Source organism: Carassius carassius, chromosome 1 (genome assembly GCF_963082965.1).
Source record: "Carassius carassius chromosome 1, fCarCar2.1, whole genome shotgun sequence".
Taxonomy (NCBI): Eukaryota; Metazoa; Chordata; class Actinopteri; order Cypriniformes; family Cyprinidae; genus Carassius; species Carassius carassius.
Window position 1 is genome coordinate 16,531,931 of NC_081755.1, and position 22,150 is coordinate 16,554,080.

Consider the following 22,150-nt stretch of genomic DNA (forward strand, 5'->3'; position numbering starts at 1 on the left):
TATAAGACCAATAAAAACATCGAAAGGCCTGTTGCATAGCCTACCATTAAATGAATATAGTCACAATACAGTTAATTTAGCAATGACAATAGCTCTGTCCCAAAACTTAGTGAGATACATACAGTAGACATGTTAACTGAAATGGAACTGAAATGACATACAGTGACACAGATAAAAGAGTTACCACTAATTCTGAAACAAGAATGTCGCCAAGCATCCACGTTTTTCAATTAACTGAATTATTTTTATCTATTCTTTCATTTTATTTATAATTTCTATACTGAATGAAATAAATGAATAAAGGATGTTTGACATTTTTGAGGAATTTTTTGAAAGAAGATCATTTTGGGATTGGATTTACTGCATGCCACAAAGGCTTAGAATTTGGCCAAAACAGGTTTTCTTAGAAAGCATTGCAAGATTGCTGGAGCCTTCGAGTCAGGAATGTGCCTATGATGCACTGGGATGCTAACTTGGATTGGAACAGAGCTAATAAACACACATTTAGCTTTGCAGCAGTGACTGTATCTCACTGAAATATCTTCCTACTCAGCAGTCCTTTCACAATAGTGCTAAAATACAAACTACCACAAACATCATTGGTCAAGAATATCAACAATTTATGTGCACATAAGGGTACAGTGTGGCACTTATCCAAGAACTACATTAAACACCACAGAGTGCACAAAGTGCTGTGCGAAACAAGTATGATGAAAAAATGCTCCAAAAAGCTGCTTTTCAAAAGTAGAAAATAAGATGTTTGGATGTGTTGAGTGCATTATACGAGCAATAAGCGCTAAAAATATACCAGTCATTGAAAGAATATAACCTATATATATAAAACTTGGGATGCATATTTTACTGTTGCAAAACCTCTTTCTGATGGCGGGTTGAAAGGTTTTCAGAATCTGGTCTTGAATCTATAATGTGAGGCGGAGTTGAGGTAAAAGGGCAGTGCATTCTTGTCACAGTGAATCAGTTTCAATGCGTTAATTTCTCCTTAAAGGAATAGTTCATCCATAAATGAAAGCGGTCTTCATTATTTAGCCACGTATTACTGCTCATCGCTGTAAAATAAGCTCCACTAGGTGATCAGGATTAGAACTTTTATCAACTGAAGGGGTTCATTTTGCTTCTGTACGTTATCCTCCTTATTACATATTTAATTTGATAATGATAGACATAATATGATGCATAATATTGGGTATAAGAGTGAAAATCTTTTATTAGAATTGATGTTTAAGGGGATGATTTGCAGAGAATAAATCAAATTTTTTTGTTTAGCCCTTTACAACTTGGTATATAGAGCGAATAAGTCATATACATTATGTATATTCTGTTCACTTCACTGATTCAGCTGATTTTCAGTCAGTGCAACAAGACAAAGTACTTCTGGTGCTTTTTATTTTTATATTACACTAAACATACTGTATGTCCTGAAATAACAACAGGGAATAGCATATCAAAATAAGCCCATTTCATTAGTGCATTTCACTTACCCTGATCATCTCTCACAGAGGAGTCTCATGAAGCTTATTTCAAATATCTTTGCACTGTATGTAGTTCTATAGAGCAAGATGACAGGGTTGACAGTCAATTAACTTTTTAAATATTATAGCTCTGTTCCAAACCCTAGTCTGTAGACATACGGTAGGCAGCATCGTCAGCATAGTTAAATGTAATATCTTTATCCACATTTCCTGTTTAGCGGACACTGATTTTCGACCCTTCAACTTGACATGACAATCAAATCAAGTCACATTCTATTGTATTCTTTACTTGTACATTTTGCTCATAAAGAATTGACTGTTTATTATATAGCGGTTTGGAGAATAGATAGATGCATTTCTTTTGCAGTGAGTTTGTCACTCGTTCATGCCATGCCTCCTTATTTAGCGTGTCTTACAACAGTCTTTATGTTGGGAGAGCATATACTGTATGATGCCTTAAAATTGACAATTCACTAGGTTTTGGAACAGAACCTCAACTTTAAATTCAGGTCTTGCTATTTTTCTTGCCCTCAAACATTAAGGATAAATTGTGTTTTGACCAACCACCTGTGCTGGAAGAGAACTGCAGACTGGCTATGCACCATTATGAAGCTACACATTGGGTTTATTATAGTTATAGCTGCAGTAAAGCTGGAAATTATATCGTTCAACAAAACTCAGGTGTTCTGAGTGCAAGACATCTTCATTACAGAGATATGGAAAAAGCCAATATGAACAACTGGCTTCTGTACACCATCTATAGTACTTTATAATATCCATTTAAAGAATACAGCTGGACACTTACACAGTGAACAACACTGCGACCTGACCACATACACAGCACGCCACGCGCTACCCCACTGTACGCGCCTACTTACTAGAAAAGCAATCAGACTTCAATAATAAGCCACTTTTGGTACAATTGCAAAATTGATATCAAACAATTTTTTGTTCATATAAATAACTTTTTTTTTCTGTTTTCTTATTCAGGAAAGAAAACAACAAAGTAGCTGGAATAAGACATCAGAGAGCATTTGCTAACAATTCAACAATAAAGCTTGTGCTGGGTTGATTTGAGACCAGCCCATCCACACAAATCACAGAACATCAAAACCACAGCTCTACGACTCTGAACAAAGCTCTAGAATGATCAGTTTTACCAACACAGTTTACCAACTTTTCTAAAAACAAGTAAATGCCTCCTCTCTCTGCGATATCTTTAAGAAAAGGGTTTCTCATTTCTGCAAAAGAAGAACATCACCTGCCAGACAACTCAACAGGTCCTCTGCTCTCCCATGCATAAATACAGTAGTTTATTGCCTCTCCTGGTCATATTCCTCTGAATATAACTTGTAAACATCATTCCACTAATGGAATTGAACTTAACAGGAAAGAAAACAGATAGCTGAAAAATAATTTTTGCTCACTTTGTGAATTACAAGATCAGTATGTCTTAAGGGAACACCGCCATTTCTGATAGAATAGTGAATATATTTACTGTATTTTCTGTATATCACTCAGTGGACAATATCAAGCACAGGTAACTCAAGTTAGAGCTAAAGGGAAGAGTTAACCCAGAAACGAGAAAATTAAAACTGTGACATTTCAAGTAAGTCATTTCAAGGTTCATGTCAATCTAAATTAATGATCAACTTTCTTCCATGGAACACAAAAAGGAGATTTAGCAGAATGTACATGCTCTTTTCCATACAGTGAATCCATACAGTGGCCATGTCTGTCCAGCCCCAAAAAGAACAAAAATATTTCTATAAGTAACACACTCCAATTTATTCATTAACAATCTCTCCCTCTCTTACATTAGCACATATATTTTGTGTCATAAGATGCACTGCTTCAGGTTTGATGTCCATGACAACAGTGCTGCGGAAAGTGAAAAGTGAAAGTGAAGTGACATTCAGCCAAGTATGGTGACCCATACTCAGAATTTGTGCTCTGCATTTAACCCATCCGAAATGCACACACACAGAACAGTGAACACACACACACACTGTGAGCACACACCCGGAGCAGTGGGCAGCCATTTATGCTGCAGTGCCCGGGGAGCAGTTGGGGGTTCGATGCCTTGCTCAAGGGCACCTAAGTCGTGGTATTGAAGGTGGAGAGAGAACTGTACATGCACTCCCCCCACCCACAATTCCTGCCGGCCCGGGACTCGAACTCACAACCTTTCGATTGGGAGTCCGACTCTCTAACCATTAGGCCACGACTTCCCCTTAAAAGTTATTTTAAAATAATGCAATATAGTGTTACACCATATTTAAGGCAACTAATTGTGTTACTTTTTATGTGAATAAATGCATTACTTGCATTAATAAATGCATGTTACTTTTTTGTTTTTCTAACAAAAAATAAAAAGTTATATTTTTGGCAACTGTAAAGGCCCTTTCACTCAACATTGGGATAGGAGAGGTAATAATGAATAAATGGGAAAACAAAGCTAATTTAGATATTTTTTCGTAAATTTAAATGCAATGTGTTACTTTACTAGTTAGTAATCTACTCTTGTTAAATATAATGTGTTACCCCAACTGATGACAAATGGCATCAATTCTTTTGTCTTTAAATCACAGGAGGTATAAATGTTACAATGTGACTTTTTTGTGACTGTTTTTATTATACTTTTATGGTGTATTTTAAAAACTTTTGTTGAGATTGCCAGTTTGTGTATACTTTCTACTGTGTTGGAAAAAGCAGCACAAAAACAAATTTTGTGTTCCATGGACACAATTTTTTTTTAGGTAAGTGGTTGCATTTCTTAGCTATATTTAAATAAACAAATTTAGTTGACAAATTTTCAACATAATCTTTTTAAAATATAGCCAAAATAAATGGTTAGCAACCACTTACCTTTAAAAAAATGTGTATATTTTTTTCAGTGTACATGGCATGTTTTTCTAATAATGAGTTTGTGAACCTCAAGTGTGTTATATTCTGATTAATGATACTTTGATAAGAATTGTTGTTCGTTAACAACAAGCGTTGTAAATGACAACAGAGAAACTTTAGTGTACTTTAGCTTAGATTTTCTATGGTCACCAAGCAGATAATCTTGCTGAATTTTATCACATTATGTAACATAAGTTACCCTGTGCCTGATGAATACACTGACCAATATACTTACAGATGTTCCTAGTTTGTGCATTATGACTGTGCTTCTGTTTTGGACTTGACAATGGTGATGACACTGGTGGCAGCAACTTTGCCTGGTATGAGGGGCCCTATGACAGATGTGATAGGGCCCCTGGCAGTGGCAACAGGGCTGCGGGCCACAGTTCTGGCAAAACTCTGGAGAGCTTCATATTTGGAGCGCAGCACATCAAGCTCCACCCTCATGCTAGCATTTTCTGAGGCAAGTTTCTCCACCTCCCGCTGAAGCTCCGCCTTCTGTTTCTCCAGCTCCTCCTTTTGTGTGACACGTTTGACGCGGCAGCTGGCGGCATAGCCACGGTTTTTGAGTGTGCGCCGCCGCTGTTTCAACTGCAGGATCTCATCTTTTGACAGACCACGCAAGTGCTGGTTCAGCTCCCGCACAGACATAGACACCAGCTCGTCATCCGTAAGACTTGTGCCATTTTCACCTGGCTCTCGCTTCACCTGCATGGAAACACATGGGACAAGATCAAGAGAGAAAAGAGGGAAAGGAGGCCAGGGAAGACTGAGGGCAACTGGAATTATCTTTAATATCAAACAAGCTGCAGTGATGAGTCTTATACAGCACATGTTCAGCAAAGTGAGAAAAGGAAGGGTAAGAATAATAGTAATCTTAAGTTTAAAAAGCATATCAGTATGTTGGCTTTCTCAGTGCTGTAAAAATATATTGCTCATTTTAGTTCATGGTAGCTAATGAATTTGCGGTTACCATAGAAATTGTGCTTGTTTCCACCACTGAATAAAAAAAAACTAAAAACGGACATTTATCTCACAATTCTGAATTTTTTCCTCGCAATTGTGCGTTTACGTCACACAACTCTTTGCCACTTTATAACTTGCAACTGTGCATATATATCATGCAATTCCAAGAAAAAAAAGAACTGTGAGAAAGTCGCGATTACCTTTTTTAATTTTTTATTCAGTTGCAGAAACGGGCTACCAAAAGTATAATTGCAGTGTGATTTATTGTGTGGTTTAATAATCTTCTTTTCCTGATTTGAATTAAGAAGTATTTTTAGTGGAAATATCACCTGAACATACCTTCAGTGCTTTGTTGCCCTTGTTTGTAGTCATACCACGAGAGCCACTCTCCACTGCCCCACTCGACAGGTCTGTGAATACAAAAGAGAATTCACAAAGATCAGACAGATGTTTCTCAGTCCAGAGGGTGGACACGCATGATTTGGTCATTAATTCCAAAATTCATGCAATACATTTCCAAGACAGAAAATATGTTAACCTCTCTTTGTTGAAACCATTATAGAATTTCCTGGTTGAATATTTTCAATGCAACAGATTGCTAAATAAATTCATAGCAAAAACAAACAAGTGTTTTTTTACATTTGTTACTATGCAGTATAGGGTGAACTGGGTGGTTACTCAGAGCTTCTCTTCTGCTATCTACATATGACACAGGTCCCCCTCTCAATGCAAGTGGTCCTCAATGGGATTTTTTAAACCTATTTTATCATTCACCAAGTGATAAAAATTGAACTTAGAAAGCACATATACAACACATTGTCATTTTGGAATTATAAGGTTTTATCTGACATTTTTGTCAAAATTGAGTTACACTTATTCTGTGGCAATTTATTTGCATTATAAGATTTTTTTTAAGTGGTGTATATTTTGGGGCATTTTATCTACAAAAATGTTCTATCTATAAAGTATATGGAACGCAAAAGCTTTGCCAAAGAATCCAAAGAAACAATCTGCATTTACAGAAAGGAAAAAGAAAGAAAGTTGTGACATTTGCCATGTATGGTGACCCATACTTGGAATTGGTGCTCTGCATTTAACCCATCCAAGTGCACATACACAGCAGTGAGAAGTGAACACACACACACCGTGAACACACACCCGGAGCAGTGGGCAGCTATAGATCCAGCGCCCGAGAGCAACTGGGGGTTCAGTGCCTTACTCAAGGGCACTTCACCCATGGGTTTTGAGGGGGAAGAGAGGGCTGTTCATTCACTCCCTCCAACCTACAACTCCTGCCAGCACAGAGACTCGAACCGGCGACCTTCGGGTAAGCAAGTCTCTTTAAAACACAAACTTTGCTGTACTACACAGTCAAACTCTCTTTGCTAACATTTTGCACAGAAAACATCAGTTACTTTTTTTTTAAGAACTACTTGGATGTGGATGCACCAATCAGTACACAGCAAAAAAAGGCACAGAGATAGAACAAAACATAAAACGACAGGGTTGTAACAACCAAGGTATAACTATGAAAAGTGATTAATGCAAACAACCAACCATTTCAGAAGCAGCAAACTGCTGCCTTCTGGTAAAATAACAACCAAAACCAACAATAAACAGAAAATTTTACCAAATTTCAATTGTGTAATTGTTCAATGACATTTTATTAAGACCTAAATATCACATTGTGGAAAGACAAACCCATTATAGTACTGGTTTTATTTTAATCTAAATGCTTGGATAACAATTTAATAGGGTCATTAGTTAGGGTTATTCACAACATACTGTATGTCATTAAGCTCATGTAACAAAAAAGAGGCCAGACGATTAGCAGTGCTGCATAAATATGGAAAAAATAAAATCTTACCTGGCCAAAACCCCAATTATCATGACAGAAAACAGAGATAATGCCCTTAAAAGAGCATGCAGGGATAGAATTGAAGCAGATGTGTCACAGTGGGGATGTTAACACATGGGCAGAGACAGCAGCAGCAGCTATCAGACATGCTTCTCTCTTTCTCTCTCTCTCAACACACACTCACACACACACCCACACACACACACACACACACACAAACACACCTTTTGGGTCAGTGGCTTTCTGCCACCCCAGTGGCTGCCAAACACACAGGCTCCGCCATACATGCTGAAATCATTTGCTTGTGTGTGTGTGTGTGTGTGTGTGTGGACTTAACATATATATTTTAACATTTAATACTACAAAAAGCATTTTCTATTGTATTTCCCATACCCATAACCCCCAAATTATGTATTTTACAACAGAAGATAAATGCTAAATGCATGTCAGTTCTTCATCATCAGTTAGGAAGCTAGGGGTTCTATTTGATAGCATTCTTTCCTTACAAAGCCATGTTTCTAGCATTTGTAAAACTGCATTTTTCCACCTCAAAAATATATCTATATTATGTCATATGTAGAAATATTAATCCATGCTTTTATGACTTCAAGGTTAGATTATTGTAATGCTTTATTGGGTGTTTGTTCTCCAAACTTAATAAACAAACTCCAGCTAGTCCAAAATGCAGCAGCTAGAGCTTTTACTAGAACCAGGAAGTATGACCATATTAGCCCGGTCCTGTCAACACTGCACTGGCTTCCTATTAAACATCATATATAATTTAAAATATTGCTCATTACTTATAAAGTCAAATACTCAAATCCTTTTTTAGCACCTCAGTTTTTGAACAAGCTCTTATTACATTATAGTCCTCCACATCCGTTGCGTTCTCAAAACTCTGGCAATTTGATAATACCTAGAATATCTAAATCAACTGCATGCGGCAGATCCTTTTCCTTTTTAGTGCCTAAATTCTGGAATAACCTACCTAACATTGTTCCGGAGGCAGACACACTCTTGCAGTTTAAATTTAGATTGAATACCCATCTCTTTAACCTGGCTTACACATAACTCACTAATACGCTTTTAATATTCAAATACATTAAAGTACTTAAAAGCTGTATTAATTAGGTCAACCGGAACCATGAACACTTCCCATAACACCCGATGTACTTGCTACATCATTAGAAGAATGGCCTCTACGCTAATACTATTCTGTTCCTCTCTTATTCGGAGGTCACTGTAGCCACCAGATCCAGTCTGTATCCAGATCAGAGGGTCACTGCAGTCAGCGGACTAAAACTAGATGACCCCAGATCCCCTGTAAAGACCTTGTCTCAGACAGCCACTGGGACAAGACCACAGGAACCAGTTGAGTCCTCTGCACAATCTGACTTTTCTGCAGCCTGGAATTGAACTGCTGGTTTCGTCTGGTCAGAGGAGAACTGGCCCCCCGACTGAGCCTGGTTTTTCCCAAGGTTTTTTCTCCATTCTGTCACCGATGGAGTTTTGGTTCCTTGCAGCTGTCTCCTCTGGCTTGCTTAGCGGAGGTCACTTTTTACAAAAAAATTTTTTTCAATTTACAGCGATATAGTTGACTTAACACACTTAAAATAACATTAAAGAGGTGTGTCAACTTGCAAGCACGATGTCAGACACTGTAATATGCTCTGGTCCCCTCCCTGCTTACCGTGGTGACGAGATGCATAGCAGATTGTCATCTCTCAATGGCTGGATGTCTAAGTGGTGCCCACAGAATAACATAGGTTTCATAGACAATTGGACGAGCTTTTGGGGCAGACCTGACCTGTTGAAAAGAGATGATCTTCATCCCTCCTGGGGTGGTGCCACTCTTCTCTCTAGAAATATGGCAAATAGTCTTAGAGTTTATACTTGATTAACTGGGGCCCAGGTCAGGAAGCAGACAGACTGGCTAAACCGACCGTCTGCTAGCTGCCTCACATCACAGAGGTCAGCTAATTCTCAGCACATAGAGACTCTTTCACCTAGATATCACACTATAGAGACTGTGTCTGTTCCCCGAATTAGAAAATACAAAAACCGTCCAAACCAAGTTAAGATTAACAATTTATTTGAGGTTCAACAAATAAAAAACAGATGCAATATGGATAAACAAATGATAAAGCTTGGCATATATTGAATATCAGATCCCTTTATACGAAAACACTTTTTGTAAATAATATGATCACTGATCATAATATAGATGTGCTCTGTTTGACAGAAACCTGGCTAAAACCTGATGATTACATTATTTTAAATGAGCCCCCCCCCCCCCCCCCCAAGATTACTGTTATAAACATGAGCCGTGTCTAAAAGGCAAAGGGGGAAGTGTTGTTTCAATTTATAACAACGTTTTCAGGATTTCTCAGAGGGCAGGCTTCAAGAATAATTTGTTTGAAGTAATGGTGCTTCATATAACATTATCCAAAGAAACAAATGTTAATGATAAATCCCCTGTTATGTTTGTACTGGCTACTGTATACAGGCCACCAGGGCACCATACAGACTTTATTAAAGAGTTTGGTGATTTTACATCCGAGTTAGTTCTGGCTGCAGATAAAGTTTTAATAGTTGGTGATTTTAATATCCATGTTGATAATGAAAAAGATGCATTGGGATCAGCTTTTATAGACATTCTGAACTCTATTGGGGTTAGACAACAAGTTTCAGGACCTACTCATTGTCGAAATCATACTCTAGATTTAATACTGTCATATGGAATTGATGTTGATAGTGTTGAAATTATGCAGCCAAGTGATGATATCTCAGATCATTATTTAGTTTTGTGCAAACGTCATATAGCCAAAATTGTAAATTCTACTTCTTGTTACAAGTATGGAAGAACCATCACTTATACCACAAAAGACTGCTTTTTAAGTTATCTTCCTGGTGTATCCAAATTCCTTAGCATATCCAAAACCTCAGAACAACTTGATGATGTAACAGAAACTATAGACTCTCTCTTTTCTAGCACTTTAAATACAGTTGGTCCTTTACGCTTAAGGAAGGTTAAGGAAAACAGTCTGACACCATGGTATAATGAGCATACTCGCACCCTAAAGAGAGCAGCCCGAAAAATGGAGCGCAGCTTGAGGAAAACAAAACTAGAGGTATTTCGTATTGCTTGGCGGGAAAGTAACCTATCCTACAGAAAAGCATTAAAAACTGCTAGATCCGATTACTTTTCTTCTCTTTTAGAAGAAAACAAACATAACCCTAGGTATTTACTCAAAACATTGGCTAAATTAATGAAAAATAAAGCCTCAACAAGTGTTGACATTTCCCAACACCACAGCAGTAATGACTTTATGAACTACTTTACTTCTAAAATCGATACTTTAGAGATAAAATTGCAACCATTCAGCCGTCAGCTACAGTATCGCATCAGACAGTGCACTATAGACCCCTTGAGGAACAGTTCCACTCATTCTCTACCATAGGAGAGGAAGAATTGTATAAACTTGTTAAATCATCTAAACCAACAACATGTATGTTAGACCCTATACCATCTAAGCTCCTAAAAGAGGTGCTTCCAGAAGTCATAGATTCTCTTCTGACTATTATTAAATCCTCATTGTCATTAGGATATGTCCCCAAAACCTTCAAACTGGCTGTTATTAAGCCTCTCATCAAAAAACCACAACTTGACCCCAAAGAACTAGTTAATTATAGACCAATCTCGAATCTCCCTTTTCTGTACAAGATACTAGAATAGGTGGTATCTTTACAATTATATTCCTTCTTAGAGAAAAATGGTATATGTGAGGATTTCCAGTCAGGATTTAGACCGTATCATAGTACTGAGACTGCTCTCCTTAGAGTTACAAATGATCTGCTCTTATCATCTGATCGCGGGTGTATCTCTCTGTTAGTTTTGTTGGATCTTAGTGCTGCGTCTGACACAATTGACCACAACATTCTTTTGCATAGACTTGAACACTTTGTTGGCATTAATGGAAGTGCATTAGCATGGTTTAAATCATACTTATATGGTCGCCATCAGTTTGTAGCAGTGAATGAAGATGTATCATATCGATCACAAGTGCAGTATGGAGTACCTCAAGGCTCAGTACTAGGGCCGTTACTCTTCATGCTTTATATGTTACCCTTGGGAGATATCTTTAGGAAACATGGTGTTAGCTTTCACTGTTATGCAGATGATACTCAGCTCTATATTTCTTTGCGGCCCGGTTTAACACACCAATTTGAAAAACTAATGGAATGCATAGTCGATATAAAAAACTGGATGACGAGTAATTTCTTACTGCTAAATTCTGAAAAAAACAGAGGTGTTAATTATAGGACCTAAAAACTCTGCTTGTAATAACCTAGAACACTGTCTAAGACTTGATGGTTGCTCTGTCAATTCTTCGTCATCAGTTAGGAACCTAGGTGTGGTATTTGATCACAATCTTTCCTTAGAAAGCCAAGTTTCTAGCATTTGTAAAACTGCATTTTTCCATCTCAAAAATATATCTAAATTACGGCCTATGCTCTCAATGTCAAATGCAGAAATGTTAATCCATGCATTTATGATATCAAGGTTAGATAATAGTAATGCTTTATTGGGTGGTTGTTCTGCACGCTTAGTAAACAAACTACAGCTAGTCCAAAATGCAGCAGCAAGAGTTCTTACTAGAACCAAGAAGTATGACCATATTAGCCCGGTCCTGTCAACACTGCACTGGCTCCCTATCAAACATCGTATAGATTTTAAAATATTGCTTATTACTTATAAAGCCCTGAATGGTTTAGCACCTCAGTATTTGAATGAGCTCCTTTTACATTATAATCCTCTACGTCCGCTACGTTCTCAGAACTCAGGCAATTTGATAATACCTAGAATATCAAAATCAACTGCAGGCGGCAGATCCTTTTCCTATTTGGTGCCTAAACTCTGGAATAACCTACCTAACATTGTTCGGGAGGCAGACACACTCTTGCAGTTTAAATCTAGATTAAAGACCCATCTCTTTAACCTGGCTTACACATAACATACTAATATGCTTTTAATATCCAAATCCATTAAAGGATTTTTAGGCTGCATTAATTAGGTAAACCAGAACCGGGAACACTTCCCATAACACCCTATGTACTTGCTACATCATTAGGAAAATGGCATCTACGCTAATATTTGTCTGTTTCTCTCTTGTTCCGAGGTCACCGTAGCCACCAGATCCAGTCTGTATCCAGATCAGAGGGTCACTGCAGTCACCCGGATCCAGTACGTATCCAGACCAGATGGTGGATCAGCACCTAGAAAGGACCTCTACAAACCTGAAAGACAGCGGAAACCAGGACAACTAGAGCCCCAAATACAGATCCCCTGTGAAGACCTTGTCTCAGAGGACCACCAGGACAAGACCACAGGAAACAGGTGATTCTTCTGCACAATCTGACTTTGCTGCAGCCTGGAATTGAACTACTGGTTTCGTCTGGTCAGAGGAGAACTGGCCCCCCCAACTGAGCCTGGTTTCTCCCAAGGTTTTTTCTCCAATCTGTCACCGATGGAGTTTCGGTTCCTTGCCGCTGTCGTCTCTGGCTTGCTTAGTTGGGGTCACTTCATCTACAGCGATATCGTTGACTTGATTGCAAATAAATGCACAGACACTATTTAATTGAACAGAGATGACATCACTGAATTCAATGATGAACTGCCTTTAACTATCATTTTGCATTATTGACATTGTTTTCCTAATGAATGTTGTTCAGTTGCTTTGACGCAATATATTTTGTTTAAAGCGCTATATAAAATAAAGGTGACTTGATAGCAAATGATTGCAAAGATACTATTTAAACTGTACTGAGCTGGACGATGACACCATTGAATTCAATGAAGAACTGCCTTTAACTCTAAAATTAGTGTTTACTCTTGTCATTTTGCATTATTGGCACACTATTTTTTCTAATTAATGTTGTTCAGTTGCTTTGACACAATCTGTTTTGTTAAAAGCGCTATGTAAATAATAGTGACTTGAATTAAATATTCTGCTTCACCAAATATTTTAATATTTTAAATGTACTGTATGTTTAAATATTTTAATATTTTAAATGTACTGTATGTTTTAATAAAATAAAAAAATACTTTTGATGGTTAAAATTGATTTAAATGTATAGATCTGTCCACTGTAGTGGACACCATACACCAGAAGATTAGAGATTGTTACTACAGGTTTTGCTAGACTAGAGGAAGCTGGAATTGTTTCCAGCAGTAGATATTTATATGTACCACATAACTACTTGCCAGTAGTGATTGTTTATTGTTATTATTGTTATATTGTTTATCATTAATAGTGAAGAACTGCAAACCGCTAGCAGTTTGACAAATTGTCCAAAAATTAACAAGTTTGCCACAAAAAAAGAAAAAAAATGTAAAGGAGGAGAAGTGAGGAGGTATCTCAAGAGCTGTTTATGAGCACTATTTATTCATAGCACATAAGCTAAGCTTTTAAAACTCAAAGTGTACACTACAGTCTCCAGGCTGGAATCACTGTCTGGTCAGCTGAGATTTAGGTATGAGGATAAAGGTTAGGATGATTTTTCTGTAGTATTACTGTATATTAGAACTGTTTGTTGTTTACTTTAGGATAGTGACAGACGCATGATGTCAAACAAATGTACCAAAACCACTGTGAAAAACTCAGAGCAAAACAAATCAGAGCAGATTATGTGTGGAGAGTAGACATTTGATCCACAGGAAAACAGAAAACGCTGAGTGAAGCCACTTACAAGAAAGCAGGTGAATTAATAGAGAGAGACAGAGAGAGGGGGGATAAAGAACAAATAGAGCGAGGGAACATGGAGGGTGCTGGAGCCAGGAAACAGCCTTGTGAAAAATATGTCATCAGCACATTTGGGCTAGCTTGCAAAACGAAGGGTAAAAACCCCTGATCTCAGCAAGGACCCCAACCAAGGCACCAATTAGAAGGCTGTGTAGCTGAACTCAAATGACCACAGCGATCATTTCCAACCTTCAAACCCTGCCAGCAATTTATAAATTTAGAGGGTGTTTAGTACGTGCAAGGTCTACAGATACATGCAATGATACATAAATTTCCGTACATATACATATGATAAATGCTGAGCCAACAAAAGCGCTGTGGCCTTGTGTCCCAGTGTCATGTGTTAATGATTGCCTTCCTTTACTGAGGCCTCAGGGACTAGTACACAGATGGATGCCACTGGGCTGGGCTATGTTTAAGAAACACCAGCCTGCCCCATTTACCCGTCCTCTACAAGTACAATGTGACCCACCAATAAAAGAAAACAAATTAATTTCAATGCTCCATAAGTTTTTACACTGATCTCTGGAATATGTGATTGGTCAATGGCAATATTTTGTAGTTAAATATTTCTTATTTCCTTATTTTAATTAGTTTTATGAAAGAAAAAAAAATTAAACTGGCATGTAATAAGCAAGTAAGTTAGTAATTGTATTTGCAACTTCATAGCTTTGACAGTTTGAATTATTGATTTCTTGTTTTTGAAAATTAAAACAAGATTTGAACATCCACGGCAAAAAATAAATAAATACATAAATAATAAAGGTAATACTTTAGTTTAGGGATCAATTCTCACTATTAACTAGTTGCTTTTTAGCATACACATTACTGGCATACTGGCTGTTTATTAATACTTATAAAGCACATATTAATGCTTTATTCTGCATGACCATATTTTAGATCCCTTAAGCCGACCCACAACTAAACTAACTGTAACAACTACCTTACTAAGTATTAATAAGCAGGAAATGAAGAGTAAAATTGGTAGTTAATAGAGAAACTTGGTTCCAAACTAAAATGTGACCAAATTAAAATGAAATTGCACAAAAACAGCCGAAAAATATCGGACGATGATTAATGCACATCTCGTCAGTAAAGCCGGTTATCTAATCAGCTGTTATTACACAGAGCCATTGTTAACTGATAAGCTGCGACAAATCCAAGCTGATAATGAACGTGGATTTGCGCAGCTTGTCAGTTAACAACAACACTGTGTAGTAACAGCCGCTCTATGTGAAATCATACACCAGAATTTACCGCTGATTAGATAACTGGCTTTACTGACGAGATGTCCATTAATCATCAGTCAAAATATATCATGCACCCCTACCAAAAACGCAATGTTTTCAGTTCTCCTTAACAAGATGATGCAGCCATAGTAGCACACAAAGCAATGTACCAACTTCTAGGGTCTAAATCACAGCTACACAGTTCCTGAATGCTAAATACCAAGGCATTGAAAAGCAAAGCATTGTTTTAAAACCTATTAGTTTCTGTGTTGTCTAACCCAGAAAAGAAATAACCAGCCATTTAACACTTAGGGCATTAAAACTAAAGGCCCTAGTTCACCCAATATGAAAATCCTGTCATCTCACTCTCATCACTGTTCCAAAACCTTTGTGAGTTGCATTTACATTTATATTAGATTTAGTCATTTAGCAGACGCTTTTATCCTAAGTGACTATTACTTGACAAATGACATTCTTCAAGGGACACAAAAGAAGAAATTTTGAAGAATGTTTGGTGGTGACCATTGACTTACACTGTTAAGACACACACACACACACACACACATACAAAACACATACACAAGCACACTGAGACTTAGAAAGTAAGTCAGTTTTGGAATGATATAGAGTTCATATATATTTTTCTGTATCCCTATACGCCCACCACTAGTACCACTCATGACATAGAGCTCACAGCTCGTGAGAAGAACAATTAAATGATACATTGGTCTTGTACATTTTAAAGAGTAACTAAACCCTAAACCAACTTTTTTTTAGTTTATGATCTATAAGAATGGGGCTTTATTGGTGCTGTTCATTGATTCGAGTTCCCGCCTAGAGCTGGAGTGTGCAAACTGCGTTTTACACGGGATTGCTTCTCCAACGCAATGGAGGTGGAAATGGGCTTCTCCACACAGCTCGCGCTGAAAAGCGACGTGATGCGGGAGTTAAGACCGCAGTTTGAGCCAGCGGCTCGAATTGATATGAACAGACACCTCGACACCCTCCACTTCAGGTAAAAGTGGGGGAGAAAAGTCCTCTACTTCAAATGATCGCTCTGTTGCAAAGCTACTTGCGTCATTACAGTCACTCTCCAATTTAGCGACTCTGACAGCAGCTGTCAATCAATCCGTCACTGCGGGTCTCAGGTTCACGCCGCTCTCGCTCAGCCCCGCCCTAGGTTCGTCCCCTCTATCTTCGCTGTGATCTGCCCACTTTTCAGCATTTTTCAAATATTGTCAGTGGGTGGAGTCAGGCTCTGAGCAGGGTTTTAGTTACACTTTAATGAAAGCCATGAGGTTTCAGCACACTAATGTAGATTCAAGATATTGTCCAACCTGCTGACCTCTCGGAAGCCATACTGCCCCTTAATTAAGACTGCCACTGGCTTAGAAACCCTATATTTAATTGCATGCATGATCAACACCTTTTTTTTATATGCCTTATGGAGCATAACCAAAAAAATAAAAAAGAAAAGAAAACAAGTAGTGGTGTGCAGATCTAATCATCTCTCCTTTCAAAAGTGTCAAGTCAATTATCAAACAAGCTGCATGTGTCGAGCACCATTTAACTGCAAATTAAAAATCAGACCCGGCTGATTGTTGAGGTTGTGTTTCTTCAAGACATGCATCAATTTATGTGCAGAGGGCAGGGAAGCCATAAACTAGAGGCTATTCAGAGCGTGAAGAGATGCAAATTATTCTGATGCTTTCAGCAGTGAAGAAGCGATGATACACCATTAACAGTCAATAACCCAAGAGTAGCACTGTTGATAGGGGAAAAACTGCAGCGATAGATGATCGGCTGGCCAAGAAGATCTTGAGAAGTATTCTCTCAAAGTCAAAATCAGTCAGCTGTGATAACAATGGAGTCCAACTTCGGCAAAGAGATGAACTCAATGAAGGTAGATTCATGACTGACATTTGGAGTCACCCTCAAACATTGTAAAAATATTATAAAAAGTATTTTTTAATGCTGCATTGATTTTGGAGCTACACACATGGGTAAGGCTTCAAATGCAAAATTAGAATGAGAAAATTAAGCTTTCATAAACTCATTTCATGCCAGACTTAAATGACAGGGGGACGTTTGGACTTAGAGTAAAGCTGCCAAAAATTAAGGGCTAAATATCCGAGTTAACCCACAAACTGTATACTAGAACAGCGTTAGAATACTGAGGAGAAAATGTACTTGGAGGAGAGATGTGTTTGGAGAATGGGAAAAAGACCTGCATGTAGAAAAATAGACAAGCTAAAGCAATCTATCTAATATATATATATATATATATATATATATATATACACATACATACACACACACAAACACAGGCATAAATTCCCCCCCCCCCTCAATCTGAGTGCTGTCCCCCCTAAAATTATGATTAAAAACCACAGTGTGTATTGTAAATAATAATGTTTAATACATAAAACTATTGTGTAAGTAGTTAAAAAACACTTTAAGTTCAGAATTTTTTTATTGTCCCCTTCCTTTGCCTTCCGGTGCTTTGGTCCAAATGCCTGCTTTGCTCGTCTACATCACCTAAACACACACAGACAAGTTCAGTGAGAGAGACGTCAATAGTTGAGGAACTCTAGTAAGTAAGGCTGTCAATGGCTGTTTCATTCACTTAAAAATCAGATGTCCGCTATGTTAGTAATAATAACGTTTCCTGATTATATACATATATAAACGTTAGTTCTTGTTCTTGAACATATGCATTTTTCTTTAGTGAAAGGGCAATGTACGTGGGAGAAAGAAAAATAAAACTTAAGGAATTTCAATTAAGGAACCAACATCAGAATGTGTCAAATTAAATACTATTTCCATTCTTACTCCAGACTAGTCGAAATTAGAATGCACTATAATGTGGTATGAATAATAAAACTATTCTGTGATATCCATTGACAGTTGTTTGTTAATTTTTAAGCTCTCTGATGGCTTACTCGTTGTTAATTCTACTCTACATTAACTTCTTTGAATAAAACTTAAAACTTTCTTGTACAGTGTTACATCTCAAAGAAAGAAAGAAAGAAAACGCCTAGCAACAGCAGGCAAAAGACAACTGCAGTAAAAAAAAAAAAAAGACATCCTCACATCCTCACTTACACTGAATTTCATCATCGACAAACCCCTCCCAACACCCCCCAAAACCCTATTGATCGTTTCTGGAACCCTGTGCTGTTAGAGCTCTGCATCCAGATAACACTGTACTTAAGGACTCTTTCAGGGACTGTAATTTCTGCAGAGATGGCATACGAATTGGAAGACACGAGGAGCACCTCCTCCACTCATTACAGACTTTCTTTAGGTTGCATCAACTCCTGTCCTAGCACAGTTTCAGCCAATGAGTGGCTCATGAGCGAGCTCATGTTGAATAGAAACACCAGTCAAAGCCTATATCACAGGCAAAAGGGAGGCTGGATTTACAGAAGGCATGCAACCATACATCTTTCAAAAGAAAGCCGCCATCTAAACCCCTGCTGCTCGATGAAGGTGCTCATCTGTTCTTGTTACCTGCTCTGGCAGGTGCAATTACACATAAATAGATGGGGTTTATGACAAAACGGCATCCTTATATATACAAGGCAGATTTAGGTCTGCCCAAGCTATTGTTAATTAAGTCAAAATATATTTTACACAAACTCCAAATACATAAATGTGTACCATATAAAAAATGCAAAGGTCCTGTACAGCACTTCTTTGAAAATCCTCTTAAAATGCGGAAAATGTCAATATTATAAAGAAAAAAAAAACGAAGGAAAACAAATGGACACAATAAACAATAAATGGACACAATAAACCCATACCCCCTGCACATCAGGTCAGGGCAAGTTAAATTAAAAAATGTATTAAACTTAATTACACAACTGGGCATGTTATCAGTGTGTGTTTAATGAACGCTGTCTTTGTTTTTCAGGGCAATAATGCTGGAAATTTGCAACAGCTTTTGTTTTGTAACCAGGACATAGCAATACCATACAGTCATGGCCAAAAGTTTTGAGAATTACATAAATATTGGAAATTGGAAAAGGAGGGTGATGCTTGAAATCATTGTTCTTCCATTGTTAACCATGGTGACCTGCAAAGAAACGAGTGCAGCCATCATTGCGTTGCATAAAAATGGCTTCACAGGCAAGGATATTGTGGCTACTAAGATTGCACCTAAATCAACAATTAATAGGATCACCAAGAACTTCAAGGAAAGAGGTTCAATTCTTGTAAAGAAGGCTTCAGGGCGTCCAAGAAAGTCCAGCAAGCGCCAGGATCGTCTCCTAAAGAGGATTCAGCTGCGGGATCGGAGTGCCACCAGTGCAGAGCTTGCTCAGGAATGGCAGCAGGCAGGTGTGAGCGCATCTGCACGCACAGTGAGGCCAAGACTTTTGGAAGATGGCCTGGTGTCAAGAAGGGCAGCAAAGAAGCCACTTCTCTCCAAAAAAAAAACATCAGGGACAGATTGATCTTCTGCAGAAAGTATAGTGAATGGACTGCTGAGGACTGGGGCAAAGTCATATTCTCCGATGAAGCCCCTATCCGATTGTTTGGGGCATCTGGAAAAAGGCTTGTCCGGAGAAGAAAAGGTGAGCGCTACCATCAGTCCTGTGGCATGCCAACAGTAAAGCATCCTGACACCATTCATGTGTGGGGTTGCTTCTCATCCAAGGGAGTGGGCTCCCTCACAATTCTGCCCAAAAACACAGCCATGAATAAAGAATGGTATCAAAACACCCTCCAACAGCAACTTCTTCCAACAATCCAACAACAGTTTTGTGAAGAACAATGCATTTTCCAGCACGATGGAGCACCGTGCCATAAGGCAAAAGTGATAACTAAGTGGTTCGGGGACCAGAATGTTGAAATTTTGGGTCCATGGCCTGGAAACTCCCCAGATCTTAATCCCATTGAGAACTTGTGGTCAATCCTCAAGAGGCGGGTGGACAAACAAAAACCCACTAATTCTGACAAACTCCAAGAAGTGATTATGAAAGAATGGGTTGCTATCAGTCAGGATTTGGCCCAGAAGTTGATTGAGAGCATGCCCAGTCAAATTGCAGAGGTCCTGAAAAAGAAGGCCCAACACTGCAAATACTGACTCTTTGCATAAATGTCATGTAATTGTCGATAAAAGCCTTTGAAACGTATGAAGTGTTTGTAATTATATTTCAGTACATCACAGAAACAACTGAAACAAAGATCTAAAAGCAGTTTAGCAGCAAACGTTTTGAAAACTAATATTTATCTAATTCTCAAAACTTTTGGCCACGACTGTACAATGAGTCCAATGCCAGATCAAAGGGTATAAAGGGTAATGCACTATATTAAAAGAGATTGTACAGTGTCACTCTAACCTTCACCTCAATATGGATCACATATGTTCTCATGGCAGTCAGGACTCAGGAGAGCTCTTGATGCTTGGAATTGTGGTCAACAAAAACCTGCTCCTGTTTTATGCGTATTGTAACATAAAAGCAAGCAAATTCAGAAAAGGAGCCTTAGATCAATCTTAAGACAGTGATCAAAGTTTATCAGAAATGTACATTTGGCAGAATTAAAACTGACAAATACTCAAGCATGCTAACAGGTCAATGCACATTAACAAACAGCGTTTAATAATACACACGTTTATTAATAAACATATCGCAAATGAGATCACAGTAAACGTAATCTGCCTCTGAATGTCATACTATAAAACAGACACTAATCACACAGACAAATACACAGACCCGGGAACTGATTCCTCAGCTAGAGGCATGCACGAACCGAGCAGCATTATGATAAATCAGCAGCATCCACGATCCGATTCAAACAAACAAAGCGATACACTTTTTTCCCCATGCATACAGGAAAGACATCTGAATATCGTTCGAACAAATGAAACCCTTTTTCATTCCGATTTTTACCTGTTATAGATCTGTGAAGGAAAGACTGGATAATAAAGGACTCCATTCGCCCATTTAGATATGAATATATGAATACAGCCTCATTTGATACTGACACGCACACGCGCCCTACCTGGTGCTGAAGCGCACAGCGCCCTATGATGAAACAGCAGCTTTGTGCTGATGTGTATGTATGTACATTTCTGCACATCCGCCTAGCTGTCACTATAATGCTTCTAATTCACACAGGGAATCCCCATAGGTTGTACGTCTCTGACTCCGGTCACGCTTATTAAATGTGTTTATGATACACAGCAACTCGTTTGCATTTTAATAATAAATGCACGTGCGTTTTTACAGCTGCTTCAGGTATATGTATGTGAAGAGAGTGAGTGGAGGCGTGCATGCACACTCAGCACAACAACAACACTGCCTTACACAATTGGTGTAAAAATTAATCGAGTCGACTCACCTGTTATAACAGAAGCCTTTCTGTGTGAGCGTGTATATGTGTGTAGAGGAAGTGTGCTTGAGCGAAATCCGATGTGTAGATGTGTTATTGTTGCTCGGATTCGCTTTCTCTTGTACTGAAATCATCAGACGTCATATGATGTTTGATCACGTGGCTTCATTCATGAAGGATCTACGACACCGCTTATTTAAAGGAGCCGTCTGGAATGCAAATTTTAATCATCATTTTTTGTGTGATATATCTTTGTTTTTTAGTTAATTACTCTTTTATGCTATATGGATTGTTTTAAGTAACTTATCAACGTACCAAAAAGCCTTAATATAGGTAAACTAATCATTTTAATTAAGAATATATATACAACCCGAATTCCGGAAAAGTTGGGACGTTTTTTAAATTTTAATAAAATGAAAACTAAAAGACTTTCAAATCACATGAGCCAATATTTTATTCACAATAGAACATAGATAACATAGCAAATGTTTAAACTGAGAAAGTTTACAATTTTATGCACAAAATGAGCTCATTTCAATTTTGATTTCTGCTACAGGT

The 22,150-nt window shown here is 38.0% G+C and overlaps 1 protein-coding gene across 4 annotated transcripts; it reads right to left on the reverse strand.

The window, feature by feature from the left end:
• Nucleotides 1–603: 603 nt before the first annotated feature.
• On the reverse strand, nucleotides 604–21,745 carry LOC132140332 (transcription factor MafG). Of its 4 annotated transcripts, XR_009433779.1 has the most exons (5): nucleotides 21,151–21,280; nucleotides 5,703–5,773; nucleotides 4,633–5,105; nucleotides 1,500–1,565; nucleotides 604–920 (listed from the first exon to the last, which is right to left on the reverse strand). XR_009433779.1 is itself a non-coding variant. In XM_059549142.1 (4 exons), exons 2-3 carry the CDS (start codon nucleotides 5,733–5,735, stop codon nucleotides 4,653–4,655), a joined length of 486 nt encoding a protein of 161 aa, XP_059405125.1. In that variant the 5' UTR covers nucleotides 5,736–5,773; nucleotides 21,602–21,745; the 3' UTR covers nucleotides 604–1,565; nucleotides 4,633–4,652. The 4 variants fall into 4 exon arrangements, 3 of the variants coding, with proteins under 3 accessions (XP_059405125.1, XP_059405116.1, XP_059405109.1); XM_059549142.1 differs by lacking the exon at nucleotides 21,151–21,280 and adding an exon at nucleotides 21,602–21,745 and having other exon boundaries at nucleotides 604–1,565; XM_059549133.1 differs by lacking the exon at nucleotides 1,500–1,565.
• Between the last annotated feature and the right edge of the window lie 405 nt (nucleotides 21,746–22,150).